The following is a 20,361-nucleotide window of genomic DNA, read 5'->3' on the forward strand; positions in this document are numbered from 1 at the left end:
ATTAAATCTGAAGCAGGAGGCTTGTGGGTGGCCTTCCCACCCTACAGACAATGGAGGCTTTAAGTATCTTAGAATCCTACAGTACAGAAGAGGCCCTTTGGCCGATCGAGTCTGCACTGACGCATGAAAGGCCCTGACCTGCCCACCTAATCCCACTTGCCAGCACTTGGCCCATAGCCTTGAATGTTCTGGCGTGCCAAGTACTCATCCAGGTACTTTTTAAAGAATATGAGGCATCCCGCCTCCACCACCCTCCCAGGCCCCGGGACCGTCACCACCCTCTGGGTAAAAAAGTTTTTCCTCAACTCCTCCCTAAATCTCCCATCCCTCACTTTTAACTTGTGCCCCCTTGTAACTGACCCTTCTACGAAGGGGAGGAGCTGCTCCCTATCCACCCTGTCCATGCCCCTCATAATCTTGAACACCCCAATCAGGTCGCCCCTCAGTCTTCTCTGCTCCAGAGAAAACAACCCAAGCCTATCCAACCTCTCTTTATAACTTAAATGTTCCATCCCAGGCAGCATCCTGGTGACTCTCCTCTGCACCTCTTTCAGTGCGTTCACGTCCTTCTTATAATGTGGCGACCAGAACTGCACACAGTACTCCAGCTGTGGCCTCACCAAAGTTCTATACAACTCCATCATGACCTCTCTGCTTTTGTAATCTATAACCCCGATTGATAAAGGCGAGTGTGCCATATACCTTTTTCACCACCCTATTAACATGCCCTTCCTTCAGAGATCTATGGACAAACACGCCAAGGTCCCTTTGTTCTTCGGAACTTCCCAGTGTCAGACCTTTCATAGTATACTTCCTTGTCAAATTACTCCTTCCAAAGTGCATCACCTCACACTTTTCAGGGTTAAATTCCATCTGCCACTTATCTGCCTATTTGACTATCTCGTCTATATCTTCCTGTAACCCAAGACACTCAACCTCTCTGTTAACCACCCGGCCATTCTTTGTGTCATTGGCAAACTTACTGATCCTACCCCCCACATAGTCATCAATGTCATTTATATAAATGACGAACAGTAGGGAGCCCAGCACGGATCCCTGTGGTAATCCACTGGTCACTGGCCTTCAGTCACTAAAGCAGCCATCTGTCACCACCCTCTGTCTCCTATCACTAAACCAATTATGAATCCACCTTATCAGATCACCCTGTTTCCCATGTGCTTTAGCCTTCTTTATAAGTCTTCCATGTGGGACTTTGTCATACGCTTTGCTGAAATCCATGTAAACTACATCAACCACACTACCCTCATCCACACACTTGGTTACATGCTCAAAAAATTCAATCAAATTTGTTAGGCATGACCTCTCTCTGACAAAACCATGCTGACTATCCCTGATCAAACCTTGCCTCGCCAAATGGAGATAGATTCTCTCCATCAGAATCTTCTCCAGTAGTTTCCCTACCACAGACGTGAGATTCATTGGACTGTAGTTCCCTGGCTTGTCTCTACAACCTTTCTTAAATAGTGGGACCACATTAGCTGTTTGCCAGTCCTCTGGCACCTTCCACCCTAAACACGTTAAAGAAGCCATCCCCTACGGACAAGCCCTCCGTATACAGAGGATCTGCTCGGATGAGGAGGATCGCAACAGACACCTCCAGACGCTGAAAGATGCCCTCATAAGAACAGGATATAGCGCTCGACTCATTGATCAACAGTTCCAACGCGCCACAGCGAAAAACCGTACCGACCTCCTCAGAAGACAAACACGGGACACAGTGGACAGAGTACCTTTCATCGTTCAGTACTTCCCCGGAGCGGAGAAGCTACGGCTTCTCCTCCGGAGCCTTCAACATGTCATTGATGAAGACGAACATCTCGCCAAGGCCATCCCCACACCCCCACTTTTTGCCTTCAAACAACCGCACAACTTCAAACAGACCATTGTCCGCAGCAAACTACCCAGCCTTCAGGAGAACAGTGACCACGACACCACACAACCCTGCCACAGCAACCTCTGCAAGACGTGCCAGATCATCGACACAGATGCCATCATCTCACGTGAGAACACCATCCACCAGGAACACGGTACATACTCTTGCAACTCGGCCAACGTTGTCTGCCTGATACGCTGCAGGAAAGGATGTCCCGAGGCATGGTACATTGGGGAAACTATGCAGACGCTGCGACAACAGATGAATGAACACCGCTCGACAATCACCAGGCAAGACTGTTCTCTTCCTGTTGGGGAGCACTTCAGCAGTCACGGGCATTCGGACTCTGATATTCGGGTAAGCGTTCTCCAAGGCGGCCTTCGCGACACACGACAGCGCAGAGTCGCTGAGCAGAAACCGATAGCCAAGTTCCGCACACACGAGGACGGCCTCAACCGGGATATTGGTTTCATGTCACACTATCTGTAACCCTCACAGTTGCCTGGACCTGCAGAATTTCACTGGCTGTCTTGTCTGGAGACAATACACATCTTTTTAGCCTGTCTTGATGCTCTCTCCACTCACGTTGTTTTGTTTCTTAAAGACTTGATTGGCTGTAAGTATTCGCATTCCAACCATTATTCATGTAAATTGAGTCTGTGGTTTATATGCCCTGTTTGAACAGAATTCCCACTCACCTGAAGAAGGGGCTTGGAGCTCCGAAAGCTTGTGTGGCTTTTGCTACCTCCCAGATGGCCAGGGAGGAATTAAAAATTTGAGTTAGAGCCCCTGAAATTTCTTCCCTTGCCTCCCACAACAGCCTGGGCCACAATTCATCCGGACCTGGAGATTTGTCCACTTTTAAGCCCATCAATACCTCCAATACCTTGTCACCTCCTGTGATAACTTTCTCCAGAGCCTCACAGTCTCTCTCCCTGAGCTCCATAACTACCTCCTCATTCTCATGGGTGAAGACAGATGTGAAATATTCGTTTAACACCCTACCAATGTCCTCTGCATCCACCCACAGATTTCCCCGTTGGTCCCTAATGGGCCCGACTCTTTCCCTGGTTATCCTCTTCCCATTGATATATCTTAGGATTTTCCCTATTTTTACCAGCCAGAGCTTTCTCATAGTAGGCAATTAATGCCTACTATGAGTCCAACCTGCCATTGCTGGTATTCACTCAGCAGTGAGCGGGGCATACCATGTGGGAAAGCTTGGTATGGGGGTAGGGCCCTACCAATGTCCTCTGCATCCACCCACAGATTTCCCCGTTGGTCCCTAATGGGCCCGACTCTTTCCCTGGTTATCCTCTTCCCATTGATATATCTTAGGATTTTCCCTATTTTTACCAGCCAGAGCTTTCTCATAGTAGGCAATTAATGCCTACTATGAGTCCATCCTGCCATTGCTGGTATTCACTCAGCAGTGAGCGGGGCATACCATGTGGGAAAGCTTGGTATGGGGGTAGGGCCCAAGTAAAATTTTTTTTTAAAGAGCAACAAAACAGAAAATGTTGAAAAATCTCAGCAGGTCTGACAGCATCTATGGAGAGGAGTTGTCAGACCTGCTGAGATTTTCCAGCATTTTCTGCTATTGTTTCAAATTCCAGCACCTGCAGTATTTTGCCTTTGAAAAAAAGGTGGATTGGTGCAGACTCGATGGGCCAAATGGCCTCCTTCTGCACTGTAGGGATTCTATGGGTCTATGGATAACTCCTTTATTGATACTAAAGCAGTGGGAGCCACACAGTGGTGGACACGGTGGCACAGTGGTTAGCATTGCTGCCTCACAGCGCCAGGGACCCAGGTTCATTTCCAGCCTCGAGTCACTGTCTGTGTGGAGTTTGCACATTCTCCCTGTGTCTGTGTGTGTTTCCTCCGGGTGCTCCAGTTTTCTCCCACAGTCCAAAGATGTGCGGGTTAGGTTGATTGGCCATGCTAAATTGATCCTAGTGTCAGGGCGATTAGCAGGATAAATACGTAGGGTTACGGGAATAGGGCCTGGGTGGGATTGTGGTCGGTGCAGACTCGATAGGCTGAATGGCCTCCTTCTGCACTGTAGTGATTCTATGATTCAGTGTGATCTATGATGTAACTCCTGTATTGATACTGTAACATTGTGAGCCACAACATAACTCCTGTACTGATACTGTAACAGTGTGAGCCACAACATAACTCCTGTACTGATACTGTAACAGTGTGAGCCACAACATAACTCCTGTACTGATACTGTGACAATGTGAGCCACAACATAACTCCTGTACTGATACTGTAACAGTGTGAGCCGCAATGTAACTCCTGCTTTGATATTGTGACATGCTGTTGCAAGGAAAACAATAACTGAGAGTAATAAAATGTTGTGTTCAAGAACAGAGAAATCTCTGAGGGATGTGAAACACAACACAGCTCATCAAACATCCATCAAGGAACAATGCCTCCTGCACTCCCTGCTCTGTCCAAGCCTGCCTGAGTGATTCAGTCTCCTGTTCTGACTCATACTGCACGGGTAGTTCTGTGGACCGGGATAGTGGAGGCTCAGAGTTCTGTGCTGATTTTAGTCTGGAAACGATTTAGTCTGGAAACGATTTATCATAGATAAGTGTTATGACATAATGAAGGGATGAGAGAGAGTTGTCATGAGACCGAGGTGGTGGCTTGGGTTTTACTTTAGGCTGAGCTCCTCCATGAGTTCATGCTCCAAATAGAAAAACATCCAATTTTCACTTTTTTTTAATGAGCTTGTTGAAAAGCAGCAGAGTTGATTTATGAAGTGTATGTGTGTTTGATTACAAATATGCTCACACTGACTTGGCAAAGGGAGGCTTTGGAAATCAGCTTAAATATGCACAGCTCCTCATTATCAGACAGAAAGCCATAAAAAATTTAAAACATTCCACTCTTCAAACTACACATTTCTGACCATTCTATCTTTGAAGATACTGACATTGAGAAGGCTGCTTTCAGTATTATATGAACAACCCTATCCTATGGTAATTTTTGATGTTCATCTTCTGAAAGATGGGAAGTAAGACTTGTGTTTATGTTGGTGTCTTTGATGTTCCAAAGACCTCCACAGCGGATAAAGCGTAGTCATTGTTGTAATAGAGGAAAATACGGCAGCTAATTTCTGTAAAGCAAGCTTTTACAAACTTCAATGTGATAAACTACCAGATTACCTGTTTATTATTAATGTTGGTTGAAGGTTAAAATTGGCAGGACACACAATAATTCCCCTGCACTTCTTCAAATAGCACCATGGGATCTTTTACAACCTACTTGACAGAGAAGGCTGGGCTTTGTTTCAATGTCTCATCTGAGAGACAGCACCTCCAACAGTGCAGTACTCCCTCAGTACTGAACTCGAACCTCAGCCTAGGTTATGTGTTCAGGTCTCTGGAGTGGAACTTGAACCGAGAACCTTCTGAATCAGAGGACAGAATTATATCAATTGAGCTGTGAGTGACATTGCAATTGTGTTTTGTGTGCATGATTTATATCATTGAGCTATATTGAAGGCACTAAACCCATTCTGCGAGTGATTGAACCTATGGGCCAGAATCTTACTGCCACAGAACAGAATTCTCCATTGGCCTCGGGCGGGATTTTACTGATAATTGTAGAATCCTTACAGTGCAGAAGGAGGCCATTCGGCCCATGGAGTCTGCACTGACTCACCGGCAGAGCATCTTATCCAGGCCCCTTTACCCCACCCTATCCACGTAACCCTGCACAACCTTGCAAGACATAACAGGCTACAAGATGAAGGCATGTAAAATCACCAGCACTAATGCACCCATCCCTGATGAGCTCAATGCATTCTATGTCCGTTTTGAGCAAGAGGTCAGCGACAGCACGCCCTCCACTCTGGGAGCCTCGGATGAACCTGTATCCGAGGTCACCATTACAGATGTCAGAGCATGCCTTCTCGAAGGTCAACCCACGCAAAGCGACTGGCCCGAATGGGGTACCCGGACGAGTACTCAGATTCTGCACAGATCAATTGGCGGGGGTATTCACAGACATCTTCAACCTCTCTTTACAACAATCTGAGGTCCCTATCTGCTTCAAGAAGATGACCATTATCCCGGTATCAAAGAAAAGCCAAGCAGCGTGCCTTAATGACTATCGTCCAGTGATGCTGACATCCATCATTATGAAGTGCGTCGAAAGGTTAGTTATGGCACCAATCAATTCCAGCCTCCCAGATTGCCTGGATCCACCACCGTTCGCCTACTGCTGCAACAGATCCACAGCAGACGCCATCTCCCTAGCCCTTCACTCAACCCTGGAACAGCTAGGTAACAAAAGCATCTATGTCAGTCCTGTTTACCGACTGCAGCTCAGCCTTCAACAACATTATTCCTGCAAAATTCATGTTCAAATTCCGTGACCCGTGGCTCAGCTCCTCCCTCTGCGACTGGATTCTGAACTTCCTAACCCACAGACCGCAATCAATAAGGATAAGCAACAACACCTCCTCCATAATCACCCACAACACTGGTGCTCCACAAGGCTGTGTCCTCAGCCCCTTACTATACTCCTTATGTACCTGTGACTGTGTGGCCAAATTCCCCTCCAATTCGATTTTCAAGTTTGCTGATGACACCACTGTAGTGGGTCGGATCTCAAACAATGTCGAGACAGAGTACAGGAAAGAGATGGAGAATCTGGTGAACAGGTGCGATGACAATTTCTCCCTCAACGTCATCAAAATGAAGGAGATAGTCATTGACTTCAGGAAGTGTAGTAGAGGACATACCCTCTACATCAATGGGGATGAAGTAAAAATGGTTGAGAGCTTCAAGTTTTTTGTTTGTCCAGATCACCAACAACCTGCCCTGGTCCCCCCGTGCCGACACTATAGTTAAGAAAGCCCTCTACTTTCTTAAGAGACTAAGGAAATTTGGCATGTTCGCTACGACTTTCGCCAGCTTTTACAGATGCACCATAGAAAGCATTCTTTCTGGTTGTATCACAGCTTGGTATGGTTCCTGCTCTGCCCAAGACTGCATGAAACTACAAAGGGTCATGAACAAAGCCCAGCCCATCACTCTAACCAGCCTCCCACCCATTAACACTATCTACACTTCCCACTGCCTCAGAAAAGCAGCCCACGCACCCTGGACATACTCTCTTCCATCTTCTTCCGTTGGAAAAAAGATATGAAAGTCTGAGGAAAAGTACCAACCGACTCAAGAACACCTTCTTCTCTGCTGCCATCAGACTTTTGGATGGACCTACCTTGCATTAAGTTGATCTTTCTCCACACCCTAGCTATGACTGTAACACTATATTCTGCACTCCCTCCTTTTCTTCTCTATGAACTATATTGCTTTGTCTGTATAGCGCGCAAGAAGCAATACTTTTCACTGTATACTAATGCATATGACAATAATAAATCAAATCAAATCATTTACCATGGCTAACTCCCCTGACCTACACATCTTTGGACACTAAAGGGCAATTCTACCATGGCCAATCCACCTAACCTGCATACTGTGGGAAGCACCTGGTAGAAACCCACGCAGACACGGGTAGAATGTGCAAACTCCACTGCCCTGCCTGAACCCCCCCGCAACGTGACCTGACCAAAACCACTTGACTATGCCATTGGCCCAACCTGATTAGCCTCCAACTTGACTGTCCCTCCTGACCCAACCTGACTAATCCCAACTAAAACCTATCCACCTACCACATTACTCACCTACCACTTCACCAATCTACTGCCCTACCCACCTAACATCTCACTCACTCACCTACTTGGCACTCCACCCACCTATAAACTTCACCCCAACTAAAACCTATCCACCTACCACATTACTCACCTACCACTTCACCAATCTACTGCCCTACCCACCTAACATCTCACTCACTCACCTACTTGGCACTCCACCCACCTATAAACTTCACCATCTGACACCCACCTTAGCGTAGCCACTGCATCCACATACCCACTCAACTATTCATAGAGTCAAAGAGGTTTACAGCATGGAACCAGGCCCTTCGGCCCAACTTGTCCATGCCGCCCAGTTTTTACCATTAAGCTAGTCCCAATTTCCTGCATTTGGCCCATATCCCTCCATACCAATCTTACCCATGTAACTGTCTAAATGCTTTTTAAAAGATAAAATTGTACCCGCCTCTACTACTACCTCTGGCAGCTCGTTACAGACACTCACCACTCTCTGTGTGAAAAAATTGCCACTCTGAACCCTTTTGTATCTCTTCCTTCTCACCTTAAACCTCTGCCCTCTAGTTTTAGACTCCCTACCTTTGGGAAAAGATGTTGACTATCTAGCTGATCTATGCCCCTCATTATTTTATAGACCTTTAAAATATCACCCCTAAGCTTCCTACACTCCAAGGAAAAAAGTCCTACACTCTCCAACCTCTCCTTATAACTCAAACCATGAAGTCCCAATAGCAATCTAGTAAATCTTTTCTGCACTCTTTCTAGTTTAATAATATCCTTTCTATAATAGGAAGACCAGAACACAGTATTCCAAGCCTGGCCTTACTAATGTCTTGTACAACTTCAACAAGACGTCCCAACTCCTGTATTCAATGTTCTGACCAATGAAACCAAGCATGCTGAATGCCTTCTTCATCACCCTGTCCATCTGTGACTCCACTTTCAAGGAGCTATGAACCTGTAGCTCTAGATCTCTTTGTTCTATAACTCTCCCCAACGCCCTGCCATTAACTGAGTAAGTCCTGCCCTGGTTCGAGCTACCAAAATGCATCATCCCTCATTTGTCTAAATTAAACTCCATCTGCCATTCATCTGCCCACTGGCCCAATTGATCAAGATCCTGTTGCAATCCTAGATAACTTCCTTCCCTGTCCACTATGCCACCAATCTTAGTGTCATCTGCAAACTTACTAACATGTCTCCTAAATTCTCATCCAAATCATTAATATAAATGACAAATAACAGTGGACCCAGCACCGAGCTCTGAGACACACCGCCAGTCACAGGTCTCCAGTTTGAAACACAATCATAGAATCCTTACAGTACGGAAGGAGGCCATTTGGCCCATCGAGTCTGTACTGACCATATTCCCAAGCTCTATTCCCGCAACCCCACACATTTACCCTGCTAATCACCCTGACACTAGGGTCAATTTAGCATGGCCAATCAACCTAACTGCTCATCTTTGGACTGTGGGAGGAAACCGGGACACCCGGAAGAGACCCACACAGCCACGGGGAGCAAACTCCACACAGACAGTAAGTGACCCAAGTCCAGAATTGAACATGGGTTCCTAGTGCTGTGAGGCAGCAGTGCTAACCACTGTAGGGAACCCTAAACAACCACCCTCTTTCTTCTGTTATCAGACCAATTATGTATCCATTTGGCTACCTCACCCTGGATCCCATGAAATTTAACCTTATGCAACAACCTACCATGCGGTACCCTGCCAAAGACCTTGCTAAAGTCCATGTTGACAACGTCTACTGCACTGCCCTCATCTGCTTTCCCACTTCCCTTCTTCACCTACCCACTCACTCACACTGGAATTTAAACTTACCATACAGCAGCTGTATAAAGGGAGCATATCCTGTTTTTCCTCGACTTCCCTCTGATACAATGGAGTTCTCCATTGGACACCGCATTCTGAATTTCTGAGCTTGGAAAGCCCAACATGAAATGTGGAGCAGCATCAAGCTGGGGCAAAGTTCATGAGGAGAGGCAATACAACAGTTGCTGTTTGGGAGATCATAGAACCCTTACAGAGCAGAAGGAGGCCATTCAGCCCATTCAGTCTGCACCGACTCTCCAAAGACGTTCCCACCCATGCCCTTTCCTGTAACCCCATGTATTTACTCCGGAAATCCCCTTAACTGACACATCTTGAGACACCAGAAACAATTTAGCATGGCCAATCCACCAAACCTGCACATCTTTGGAGTGTGGGAGGAAACGGCAGCACCCGGAGGAAACCCACGCAGACACGGGGAGAATGTGAAAACTCCACAGACAGTGATCCGAGGCTAGAATCAAACCCGAGTCCCTAGTGCTGTGAGGCAGCAGTGCTAACCACTGTGCCACCGTGCAGATCCAGGCTGATGTGTTTCTAAGTCAGGATGTTGGAGGGGAACTTGCTTCATGTAGTGCCGAGTCCATTTATATCAATCCCTCAACCAACAACGAATAAAAATTGATAACTAATCATTCATTTCATTCGTGCCTGTGGTAGCTTGCTGTGTGCTGATAGGCTGCTCTGTTTTCTACATTATTACAGTGATGATATTTCAGAATTACTTTATCGGCTGTAAAGTGCTTTGTGACATTGTAATGTGAAAATTGTGAAAGGTGCTATATAAATACAAGTTTTTCTTTCTAGCTAGTGTATGATATCAAGATAAACAGCATTATAAGCAGTATAGATGGAAGCATTAGGTTCCAAAGAGCTTGTGGCGCAGATCTTCCCTGAAATGACAATCATTGTTGGATTGCCACTTCGCTTGAAACTTTCCACACCAAGATGTTACTGCATTTCTTGCCAGGGTTCAGAGCCTGGCTCCTCCAGGAATGTGGAGTACAGCGGCTTTTGGAGAGCTCAATCGCAGCGCTGTAGATCAGGGCTAAGACAAGGCAAGCCTCCTTTTTACAACACTAGTTGCTGTATGGCAAGTTTAAATGTCCAATATGAAAGTTAATGAATGAGTGAGTGGATGGATGTTCATGAGTGGGATAGGGTGGTACAGTGGGAAGGTGGAGAGGGTGAAGTGGGTAAGGTGGGTCAGTCAGGGCGAGGGTTTCAGGGGTCAGTTCAGTAATTATCCACAAGTTTATCTAGGTTTCTTCTATTTAATATTTCCTGGGTAATTATTCAGTTAAGTCCCATGGAACTGCTTGAAGTCCTTGACTCTAGCTCAGAGTTCGAGACATTTACAGGATCTCAGGACCTCTGTGGGGTCCCAAAGTGCATCTTGGGTTGTCCAGTCTCCAACAATGCAGAGACCAGAAGGTGATAGATTAAGTGAACGGGTGAAATTGCCACAAATGTATTTCAGTGTAGGTAAATGTGAAGTAATATACTTTGGAACTAAAAAGTATAGAACATGGTGAGAAGCTAGTGAAGCTTCAAAGAGATCTCCAGCTGCATCAATCATTAAATAGTCATGGGCAGGCACAGAACATAATTAAAAAGAAAGTTGGAGTGCTAATCTTTATTTCTAGAGAATTAATATGCAATGCGTTTGAAGTCATGCTACAGTAACAAAGCCCTGGTTACTGTGAGCAGTTCTGGGCATCACACCTTATAAACCATATAAATGCCTTGGACAGGACAAAGCATAGATTTACCAGAATGATACCTGGGCTCAGAATCATAGAATCCCTACAGTACAGAAGGAGGCCGTTCAGCCCATCGAGTCTACATAGACTCTCCGACTGAGCATCCCACCCAGACCCTATCCCCATAGCCCCACATATTTACCTCGCTAACCCCCCCAATTTACACATCTTGAGACACAAAGGGACAATTTAGCATGGCCAATCCATCTAACCTGCACATCTTTGGACTCCACAAGGTGAGGTGAGATTACACAAGCTAGGGTTGTCTTGCTTGGAATTTAGAACATTAAAGAGTTATGCAATTTACGTTTTCAGGTAATAAGGATAACAAAAAGAGAGAGAGAGAGAGAAACTATTTATGTTGCTAGGGGCATAGTTTAAAAATTAGAAAAGTAAAATTAGGAAACACTCTGACATGCAAAGGATGGTTGATAGTTGAAACATTTCCGCAAAGGGCAAAGATTGTGGGTCAATTGTGAATTTTAAACCTGAGATAGAGAATTTTTGTAGTAATTCAGCCAGTTTCCTGTCACCAAGTGTAGTGGGGAATTCTGTTTCAGTGTCCGGATTACTTTAGAAAACTCTAAAGAGCAACTTTAATATTTAAACTCTCGCAAAGATAAATGATTCAGTTTATTAAGCATAATGAATTTATTTTAAAAACTAGTTTTATTAAAACATAGAAAATTCAAATATAACGTACAATTAAACAAAACATTAACAGCGGCTGAAGGGAGACCTCAGATATGACTAATGGCACAACTGCACCATCGAACTTTCTCAGAAGATTCCGCTTTTTGTGTCAAAAAATGAAACAATTATACACTTTCGCTATCAATAGTACAGCCCAGTAACTAGCTTATTATGATTTCATTTATTATTCAGCATGTCAACCTGATCAAGACAGTATTCTAAATCAAATCACAGTCTGACACCTTAAATAAAAGTTTTCTATTAGTTCCTTCTAATTAACGGATGTCTGCCTCTAGGCATAAGCTGCTTTCTTGTTGCTATGGCGTCTGAAAAAAACCTTATGTTGCATAAATCAGCACTGGCTACATGCCGAGGCTTGGCACAACGTCAAATGAGGGCCCATCATTTGACCTTTCTCCAGGACTAAGCAAAATGACTTTATACATTGTAATATAGAATGTCCCTGCCATTTGATTTTAATCACAATTAATTTGCCTGCATCCTTTGTCTTCTGGATGCCAGCATTTTGTAGCTGTATGATATCCTTTGATCATAAATGCTGACTATTTTGCACGTTTTCTGCTTTTCAAAGTTGCAATTAATACATTTTCAGTAAGTCACATTTAGTACATTTAAACAAGTTAAACATGATTTAATTTCATTTTAAAACTGAGAATAATTATTATAATTATTTCTAGTATAATAATTTATTAGCTGCTGTTTATCCCTATGTTAAGAAGTCTCACAACACCAGGTTAAAATCCAACAGGTTTATTTGGAATCAGGAGCTTTCGGAGCGCTGCTCCTTCCTCAGGTGGGGAACATATCTTACGTTGGGTATGATTAATTGTGTGTTTCGAACTCCTAAATTGTGCCCTTCTATCTCCCCTGTGTTAATTTGCCAATGCCTACAATTTCTATCTGAATAAATTCCTTCTTCCCAGCACCTTTAATTGTAAACCGAGAAAGGGATTGCTCCCGCAGCTCACAGCGAGGTAGTTCAACACTTCAGGACCTACAACACCGGTCTGGGTGAAGTAAGAGGTTTAAAAGTCCTGCCGAACGCTTCCTATAGGGCAAACCTCCGCCTGCTCAATAAGGGAGCTCGTTCTCCATGAAGCTCACAGGGAAATCTATCGACAATATCCCGAAGGCTTTGTAGCCATCGTAACACACTCATTTGAATGCTTAATCACTTTTACTTGCAGAAATAGATAATAAAACACACAATGTGGCGGCAGTGATCAACAGGTCCTTCGTGGCAACAACAACTCACACAAGCCCACTCTATCGATAACATCAGTATACATATTCAGTAGGAAATCACTTAGTATACACTATAACACAAGGGATATGTACCATAGTAGAATATATGGAGTTAAGTTGAATAATCGTGTTGAATGGGGGATAGACTTTTTTGGGGAGGACTGTGAAAGGGTATAGTCCAGTTTCTTTGTTCCACTGTTTGATTAGCCGTGGGGTAAAAGACTTCTTACACCCAACTTGCTCCCATTGAATTTCATCTTCTCATCCACAGGGGACAATTGTTTGGATAAATTCCTTTCATAATCCAGACTATGCGATTGTCACAAATTAAAAACCTTATTTGAAATTTGGAGGGGACACTAGGATCACAGATCACAGAGTCCTACAGTGCAGAAGAGGCCCTTCAGCCCATCGAGTCTGCACCGACACATGAAAGGCCCTGATATGCCCACCTAATCCCACTTGCCAGCACTTGGTCCATAGCCTTGAATGTTATGGGGGCCAAGTACTCATCCAGGTACTTTTTAAAGGATGTGAGGCATCCCTCCTCCAACACCCTCCCAGGCAGCGCATTCCAGACCATCACCACCCTCTGAGTAAAAGGTTTTTCCTCAAATCCCCCCTAAATATCCCACCCCTCACTTTTAACTTCTGAAATGAAATGAGACAGAATGAAAGAATGAGAAGTCTAGGATCATCCTGATTATTTTTTGTCACATATTCTAAACACTGGTAATATTTTCTTGTGATGTAATTGGCTCAATCACTAACAAGGCTATTAATGAAAGTTCGATACACCCTGTAACATCTCGCTATCCTGAAACTCATCAGTGTCTTTGTGTCCCCTTGTTTCAGCTTCAAAGCCGGAGTCACCCAAAGTGAGTGGACGAGCCTGGGGCAGACTGCTGGTGAGTCTGGGCTGGGGTGGGGTGAATGCTGGTTGATTGACCTTATTACTGCCAATGTTGCTATGCTGGCCGTAATGTAACTCTGCAGATGAGGTTGAATGCATGAATGTGAGTGGAATAAACAGAAAATGCTGGGAAAACGCAGGAGGTCTGGCAGCATCTGCGGAGAGAGAAACAGAGTTAATGTTTCAAGTCCATATCACTCTTTTTCAGAGAGGGTTTATTGTGAATTTGATACCTTTGTGGATGATTCACCTGTACCAGGGAGGTTTCATTGTTCACAAAGTTTCACGATGAGTGAATCTTCACGTTGACAACTTGTAATTGTTTATTTTTTAAAACCTCCTATCTCCAGGGACCTGATTCTTACAGCAGATTTGGACCATACTCAGAGACACGTCCTTGCATGTTTGAATACAGCCAAACTATTTGACCATGGAAGCCATCCTGTCTTCGTGTAACATTCACATAGGATAATGATCTGAATCAGGCACACTGGGTCACAGTCCAGCTGAAAATGAGGCCATATTTGAGGCGGTAGAGGTGGGTACAATTACAACATTTAAAAGACTTAAAAGTTTGAACAGGTACATGGATGGGAAAGGTTTAGAGGAATATGGGCCAAACACAGGCAAATGGGACTAGTTCAGTTTAGGAAATCTGGTCAGCATGGAGGAGTTGGGCTGAAGGGCCTGTTTCCATGCTGTACATCTCTAAAATCTACTGTGAGCCACAAGATGAAAATTTGGCATTTTTTACATCAAGTACTTGGCAAATTGCCAAGTGACTCTGGTAGCATGTGGAATTTACACCTAGAATAAATATTGAATTTATGTATCAGCAGGAAGAATTGAAACTAATATGGACCCAACTATGAATTATAACCTTTTAAACCATCATTTTGTCGACTAGAACCATGACTGATACTCATGTCTGGGATTTAATGAGGTTGGAATCAGGTTGGGCTGTGATATTCCACCACAATTGAACACTTGTCTGGATCAGGGGTCTGCAGTCTGTGCCTCCAGAAGGGACAGCTCCTCCTCACCTTTCTGTCGGACCATATGAGCATGAAAATGCCTAAAAATAGTTAGGAAAAGTAAGAGACATGTTTTTACTGTGGGGAGAAAAGACTGATCATTGTGCTGTAGATAATGATTTGAAGAATTATTTGAATAAAAAAAAGATTGTGCTGTAGATAAACCTGTTTGAATGGTATAGCTACACCATGGTTACAGAGAATGCCTTTGATTTGAGGAGCAGGTTTTATGGTTACGATCACTTTTGTTTTTACAATAGGTGAGATGATAAATTATTTGAATGTGCTGTTAGAAACCTTTTAGGTCTCATGGTGTAGAGGGTAGTGTCCCTGCTTCTGATCCAGAATCTCCAGCTTCGCGGAGGGGTGGCGGGGGGGGGGGGGGGGGGGGGGGGGCAGGGCGGGGCGGGGGGTGGTGGGGGGGGCGGGGGGGTTGACGGGGCGGGGGGGTGGCGGGGGGGTGGGACGGGGGGGTTGGCGGGGTGGGGGGGGCGGGGGGGTTGACGGGGCGGGGGGGGTGGCGGGGGGGTGGGACGGGGGGGTTGGCGGGGTGGGGGGGGGGTGGGCGGAGGGGGGGGCGGGCGGTGGGGGGGTGGGCGGAGGGGGGGGTGGTGGAGGGGGGGTGGTGGAGGGGGGTGGGCAGTGGAGGGGTGGGTGGGCGGCGGCGGGGGGTGCGGTGGCGGGGGGGGTGCGGAATCCTGGTCAGCCACATGATGGAATGAAAATGGAACCTCTACCATCCTTAGCTCCAGACTATAACATGCATGTAAAATTGCGGGTTGCTACAACAACTTGGACTCCCTGGTGAATTGTAGCACGTTAGAAGCTTTTTATTAAAATTACTAGGTGGAACAGTGGTTAGCACTGCTGCCCTGTACTCGTTGGAATTTAGAAGGCTGAGGGGGGATCTTATAGAGACCTATAAGATAATGAAGGGGCTGGATAGGGTAGAGGTGGAGAGATTCTTTCCACTTAGAAAGGAAACTAGAACTAGAGGGCACAGCCTCAAAATAAAGGGGGGTCAGTTTAGGACAGAGTTGAGGAGGAACTTCTTCTCTCAGAGGGTGGTGAATCTCTGGAATTCTCTGCCCACTGAAGTGGTGGAGGCTACCTCGCTGAATATGTTTAAATCACGGATAGATGGATTCCTGATCGGTATGGGAATTAGGGGTTATAGGGATCAGGCGGGTAAGTGGAACTGATCCACTTCGGATCAGCCATGATCTTATTGAATGGCGGGGCAGGCTCGAGGGGCTAGATGGCCTACTCCTGCTCCTATTTCTTATGTTCTTATGTTCTCACAGCGCCAGGGACCTGGCTTGGATCACTGTCTGTGTGGAGTTTGCACATTCTCCCCGTGTCTGTGTGGGTTTCCTCCGGATTCTTCCCAAAGTCCAAAGATGTGCGGGTTAGGTTGATTGGCCATGCTAAATTGTCCCTTGGTGTCCCGGGATGTGTAGGTTAGAGGGATTAGCGGGATAAATGTTGGGGTTATGGGGATAGTGCCTGGGGTGGGATTGTTGTCGGTGCAGACTCGATGGGCCGAATGGCCTCCTTCTGCACTGTAGGGATTCTATGATTCACTGTCTGTATGGAGTTTGCACATTCTCCCCGTGTCTGCGTGGGTTTCTTCTGGGTGCTCTGGTTTCCTCTCACAGTCTGAAAGACGTGCTGCTTAGGTGCATTGACCCGAACAGGCGCTGGAGTGTGGCAACTAGGGGAATTTCACAGTAACTTCATTGCAGTGTTAATGTAAACCTTGCTTGTTACTAATAAATAAACTTTAACTTTACTTTTAGAATCAAAAGCTGAAAAAATGGTCTTAATTCTACAAATCTCAGATTAAAGTTTGTTTTAAAAATGACTTCACTGACAAAATGATGGTTTAAAAGGTTATAATTCATAGTTGGGTCCATATTAGTTTCAATTCTTCCTGCTGATACATAAATTCAATATTTATTCTAGGTGTAAATTCCACATGCTACCAGAGTCACTTGGCAATTTGCCAAGTATTTGATGTAAAAAATGCCAAATTTTCACCTTGTGGCTCACAGTAGATTTTAGAGATATACAGCATGGAAACAGGCCCTTCAGCCCAACTCCTCCCATGCTGACCAGATTTCCTAAACTGAACTAGTCCCATTTACCTGTGTTTGGCCCATATTCATCTAAACCTTTCCCATCCATGTACCTGTTCAAACTTTTAAATGTCTTTTAAATGTTGTAATTGTATCCGCCTCTACTGCCTCCTCTGGCAGCTCATTCCATACACGCACCACGCTCTGTGTGAAAAAGTTGCCCCTCAGGTCCCTTTTAAATCTTTCCCCTCTCACCTTAAACCTATGCCCTCTAGTTTTGGCCTCTCCTACCCTGGGGAAAAGACCTTGGCCGTTCACCTTTTCTACGCCCCTCATGATTTTATAAACCTCTGTAAGGTCACCCCTCATCCTCCTACGCTCCAGGGAAAAAAGTCCCAGCCTATCCGGCTTCTCCTTATAATTCAAACCTTCCAGTCCTGGTAACATCCTTGTAATTTTTCTTTGCATCCTTTCCAATTTAATGACATCCCTCCTGTAGCTTGGTGACCAGAATTGTACGCAGTACTCCAAATGTGGCCTTACCAATGTGTTGTACAATTGTAACATAACATCCCAACTCCTGCACTCAATGCTCTGACCAATGAAGTCAAGTGTACAAAACGCCTTCTTCACCACTCTGTCAACCTGTGACGCCGCTTTCAAGGAACTGTACCCCTAGATCTCTCTGTTCGACAGCACTCCCCATGGCCCTACCATTAACTGTGCAAGTCCAGCCTGATTTGTCTTACCAGAATGCAATACCTCGCATTCATTTGAATTAAACTCCATCTGCCATTCCTCGGCCCACTGGCCCAATTAATCAAGATCCCATTGTAGCCTTAGATAACCTTCTTCACTGTCCACTACACACCAATTTTGGTGTCACTCGCAAACTTACTTACCATGCCTCTTATATTCTCATCCAAATCATTTATATAAGTGACAAACAACAGTGGACCCAGCACCAATCCCTGCAGCACACCGCTGGCCACAGGCTTCTAGTCTGAAAAGCAGCCCTCTACTGCCAATCTCTGTCTCTTACTGGCAGGCCAATTTTGTATCCAATTGGCTAGTTCTCCCTGATCCAATGTGATCCAACTTTACAGACCAGTCCACCATGCAGTACCTTGTCAAAGGCCTTGCTAAAGTCCATGTAGACAATGTCTACCGCACTGGTCTCATCTATTTTCTTGGTCACCCCATTAAAATTCTCTATCAAATTTGTAACACACAATTTCCCATGCACAAAGCCTTGCTGACTATCCCTAATCAGTCCTTGCCTTTCCAAATGCATGTAGATCCTGTCTCAGAATCCCCTCCAACAACTTACCCACCACTGACATTAGGCTCACCGCTCTGTCGTTCTCTGGCTTTTTCCTACCGCCTTTCTTAAATAATGGCACAACATTTGCCTCCCTCCAGGCTCCCAGCACCTCACCCGTGGCTGTTGATGATACAAATATCTTTGCTAGGGGCCCTGCAATTTCTCCCCTAGCTTCTCACAATGTCCTGGGGATTTATCTACCTTTATGCATTGTAAGACCTCCAGCACCTCCTCTTCTGTAATGTGGATGATTTTTAAATAGGATTGTCCACCCCAGGTCTGATGTGGGATGGTTCCAGTGTGCTGGCAGAGGACACCCGCTAACAATGAATCTCTACTTCAGTCAGGATTCAGTGTCTTCAGGACAGCAGGAGAGAAACATAGAAACTAGAAGCAGGAGTAGCCATTCATCTCTTCGAGCCTGCTCCACCATTCATTATGATTATGGCTGGTCATCAAATTCAATATCCTGATCCTGCCTTCCCCCCATATCCCTTGATTCCAGATAGCCAGAGAGAAACTTGTGAAATAAAGATGGAAACTAAAGGCCCTCAGTTGAGGAATAGTTCCAGACTCCAATTTAATTGTTGCTTTTTTTTCCAGAAATTCTTCGAATTATCTAATGCTGCTGTCTTCACAGTGATCACTGAATTTTTTGAAAAATTTACTTTCTTTGGAGTCCGAGGTAATGGAAAATGTTCTGTTCCTAATACTATCTGGGATACAGTCCGTGTAGAAGGTACAGAGGGCACAGAATTCTCAAATTGTATTCAGGAGATTGTTTTTGAGCCTGTATGTGGCAAGCCCAACAAGAGGTTGGAGTTGGCAGTGGGAAGTTGAGAAATTGAGGTGGAAGCTGTATCAGTGGGAGAGAACTTTTGTGGTAATGATCATTATTCAATTAGATTTATCATAGTTATGGGAAAGGGGGAAGTTAAATAGGAGTAAAGTTTCTAAATTTGGGAAGGACAGTGTGATTAAACTGAGAAGTGATTTAGCAGAATTAGACTGGAAATGGTTACTTGAAGGTAAATGTGTGTCCGAGCAGCCAGAGGCATTCAATAAAGAGATTCAAGGGGTTCGGGATAATAAATACATAAATAAACATGTTCCTACAAAGTAAACGGTGGGACGGTCAAGTCCAGAGCCCCTGGATTACAAGGTGTTTAGAAGGTAAGATAAGGCAAGAAAAGGGAAGCTCATTCCAGACACTTTGTGCTTAATGCTGTAGAAAGCCTGGAAGAGCACACAAAGTATAGGGAGAAATTAAAAGGGGAGTTGGGGGAGGAAGGGAGTGAGAAGTGAGGGGAGATGGAGTGAGGGCTGTGAATGAGGGGAGATGGAGTGAGTGGGGGGAATGGGGGTTGAAGGAGGGGGAGATGGGGTTGGGGGTGAACGAGGGGAAATGTGAATGTGAAGAAGGGGAAGATGGGGTGGGGGGTTGAAGAAGGGGAGATGGGGCATGTTCAAATCTTTTCTCCACTCAACAACTGAAGCTCCCCCCACCAATACGCATGAACTCTCATTGCTGTCTGTTTGTTTTGTTTCAGCTATCCTGGTGTTGTATTTTACTAATGCACTTACCTTATCGGAGAGCAAAGCCACATCCCTCTACCATGTCTTCAACTTCCTTTCCACATCCTTCACCATCCTGGGAGCTTTTCTCTCGGACTTCTGTTTTGGGCGATACAGGTATGAGTCAAGAATCAACTGAATAACTATCCGACCAGAACTAAGACAGATTTTAGTTCATATACTGTCTCTTATAGAAGATTAGGAGATGATTTAATAGGTGTAGAAGATGATTATAGGAGTTGATGGGGCAGATAGGGATAAACTATTTCTTCTA

At 45.1% G+C, this 20,361-nt stretch overlaps 1 protein-coding gene across 7 annotated transcripts in view; it reads left to right on the forward strand.

Annotated features, from left to right (window-relative positions):
• LOC144500587 (solute carrier family 15 member 1-like) overlaps positions 1-20,361 on the forward strand; it is a 139,550-nt gene that overhangs the window by 59,751 nt on the left and 59,438 nt on the right. For 4 of the 7 annotated variants that reach the window (XM_078223741.1, XM_078223746.1, XM_078223739.1 and 1 more), the window contains 3 exons: positions 14,019-14,071; positions 19,116-19,197; positions 20,063-20,204. In XM_078223741.1, coding sequence (XP_078079867.1) covers positions 14,019-14,071; positions 19,116-19,197; positions 20,063-20,204 — 277 coding nt within the window. The remainder of the gene's footprint in view (positions 1-14,018; positions 14,072-19,115; positions 19,198-20,062; positions 20,205-20,361) is intronic. The other 3 variants (XM_078223745.1, XM_078223742.1, XM_078223743.1) reach the window with 1 other exon arrangement.

Source organism: Mustelus asterias, chromosome 11 (assembly GCF_964213995.1).
Source record: "Mustelus asterias chromosome 11, sMusAst1.hap1.1, whole genome shotgun sequence".
NCBI classification, from domain to species: Eukaryota; Metazoa; Chordata; class Chondrichthyes; order Carcharhiniformes; family Triakidae; genus Mustelus; species Mustelus asterias.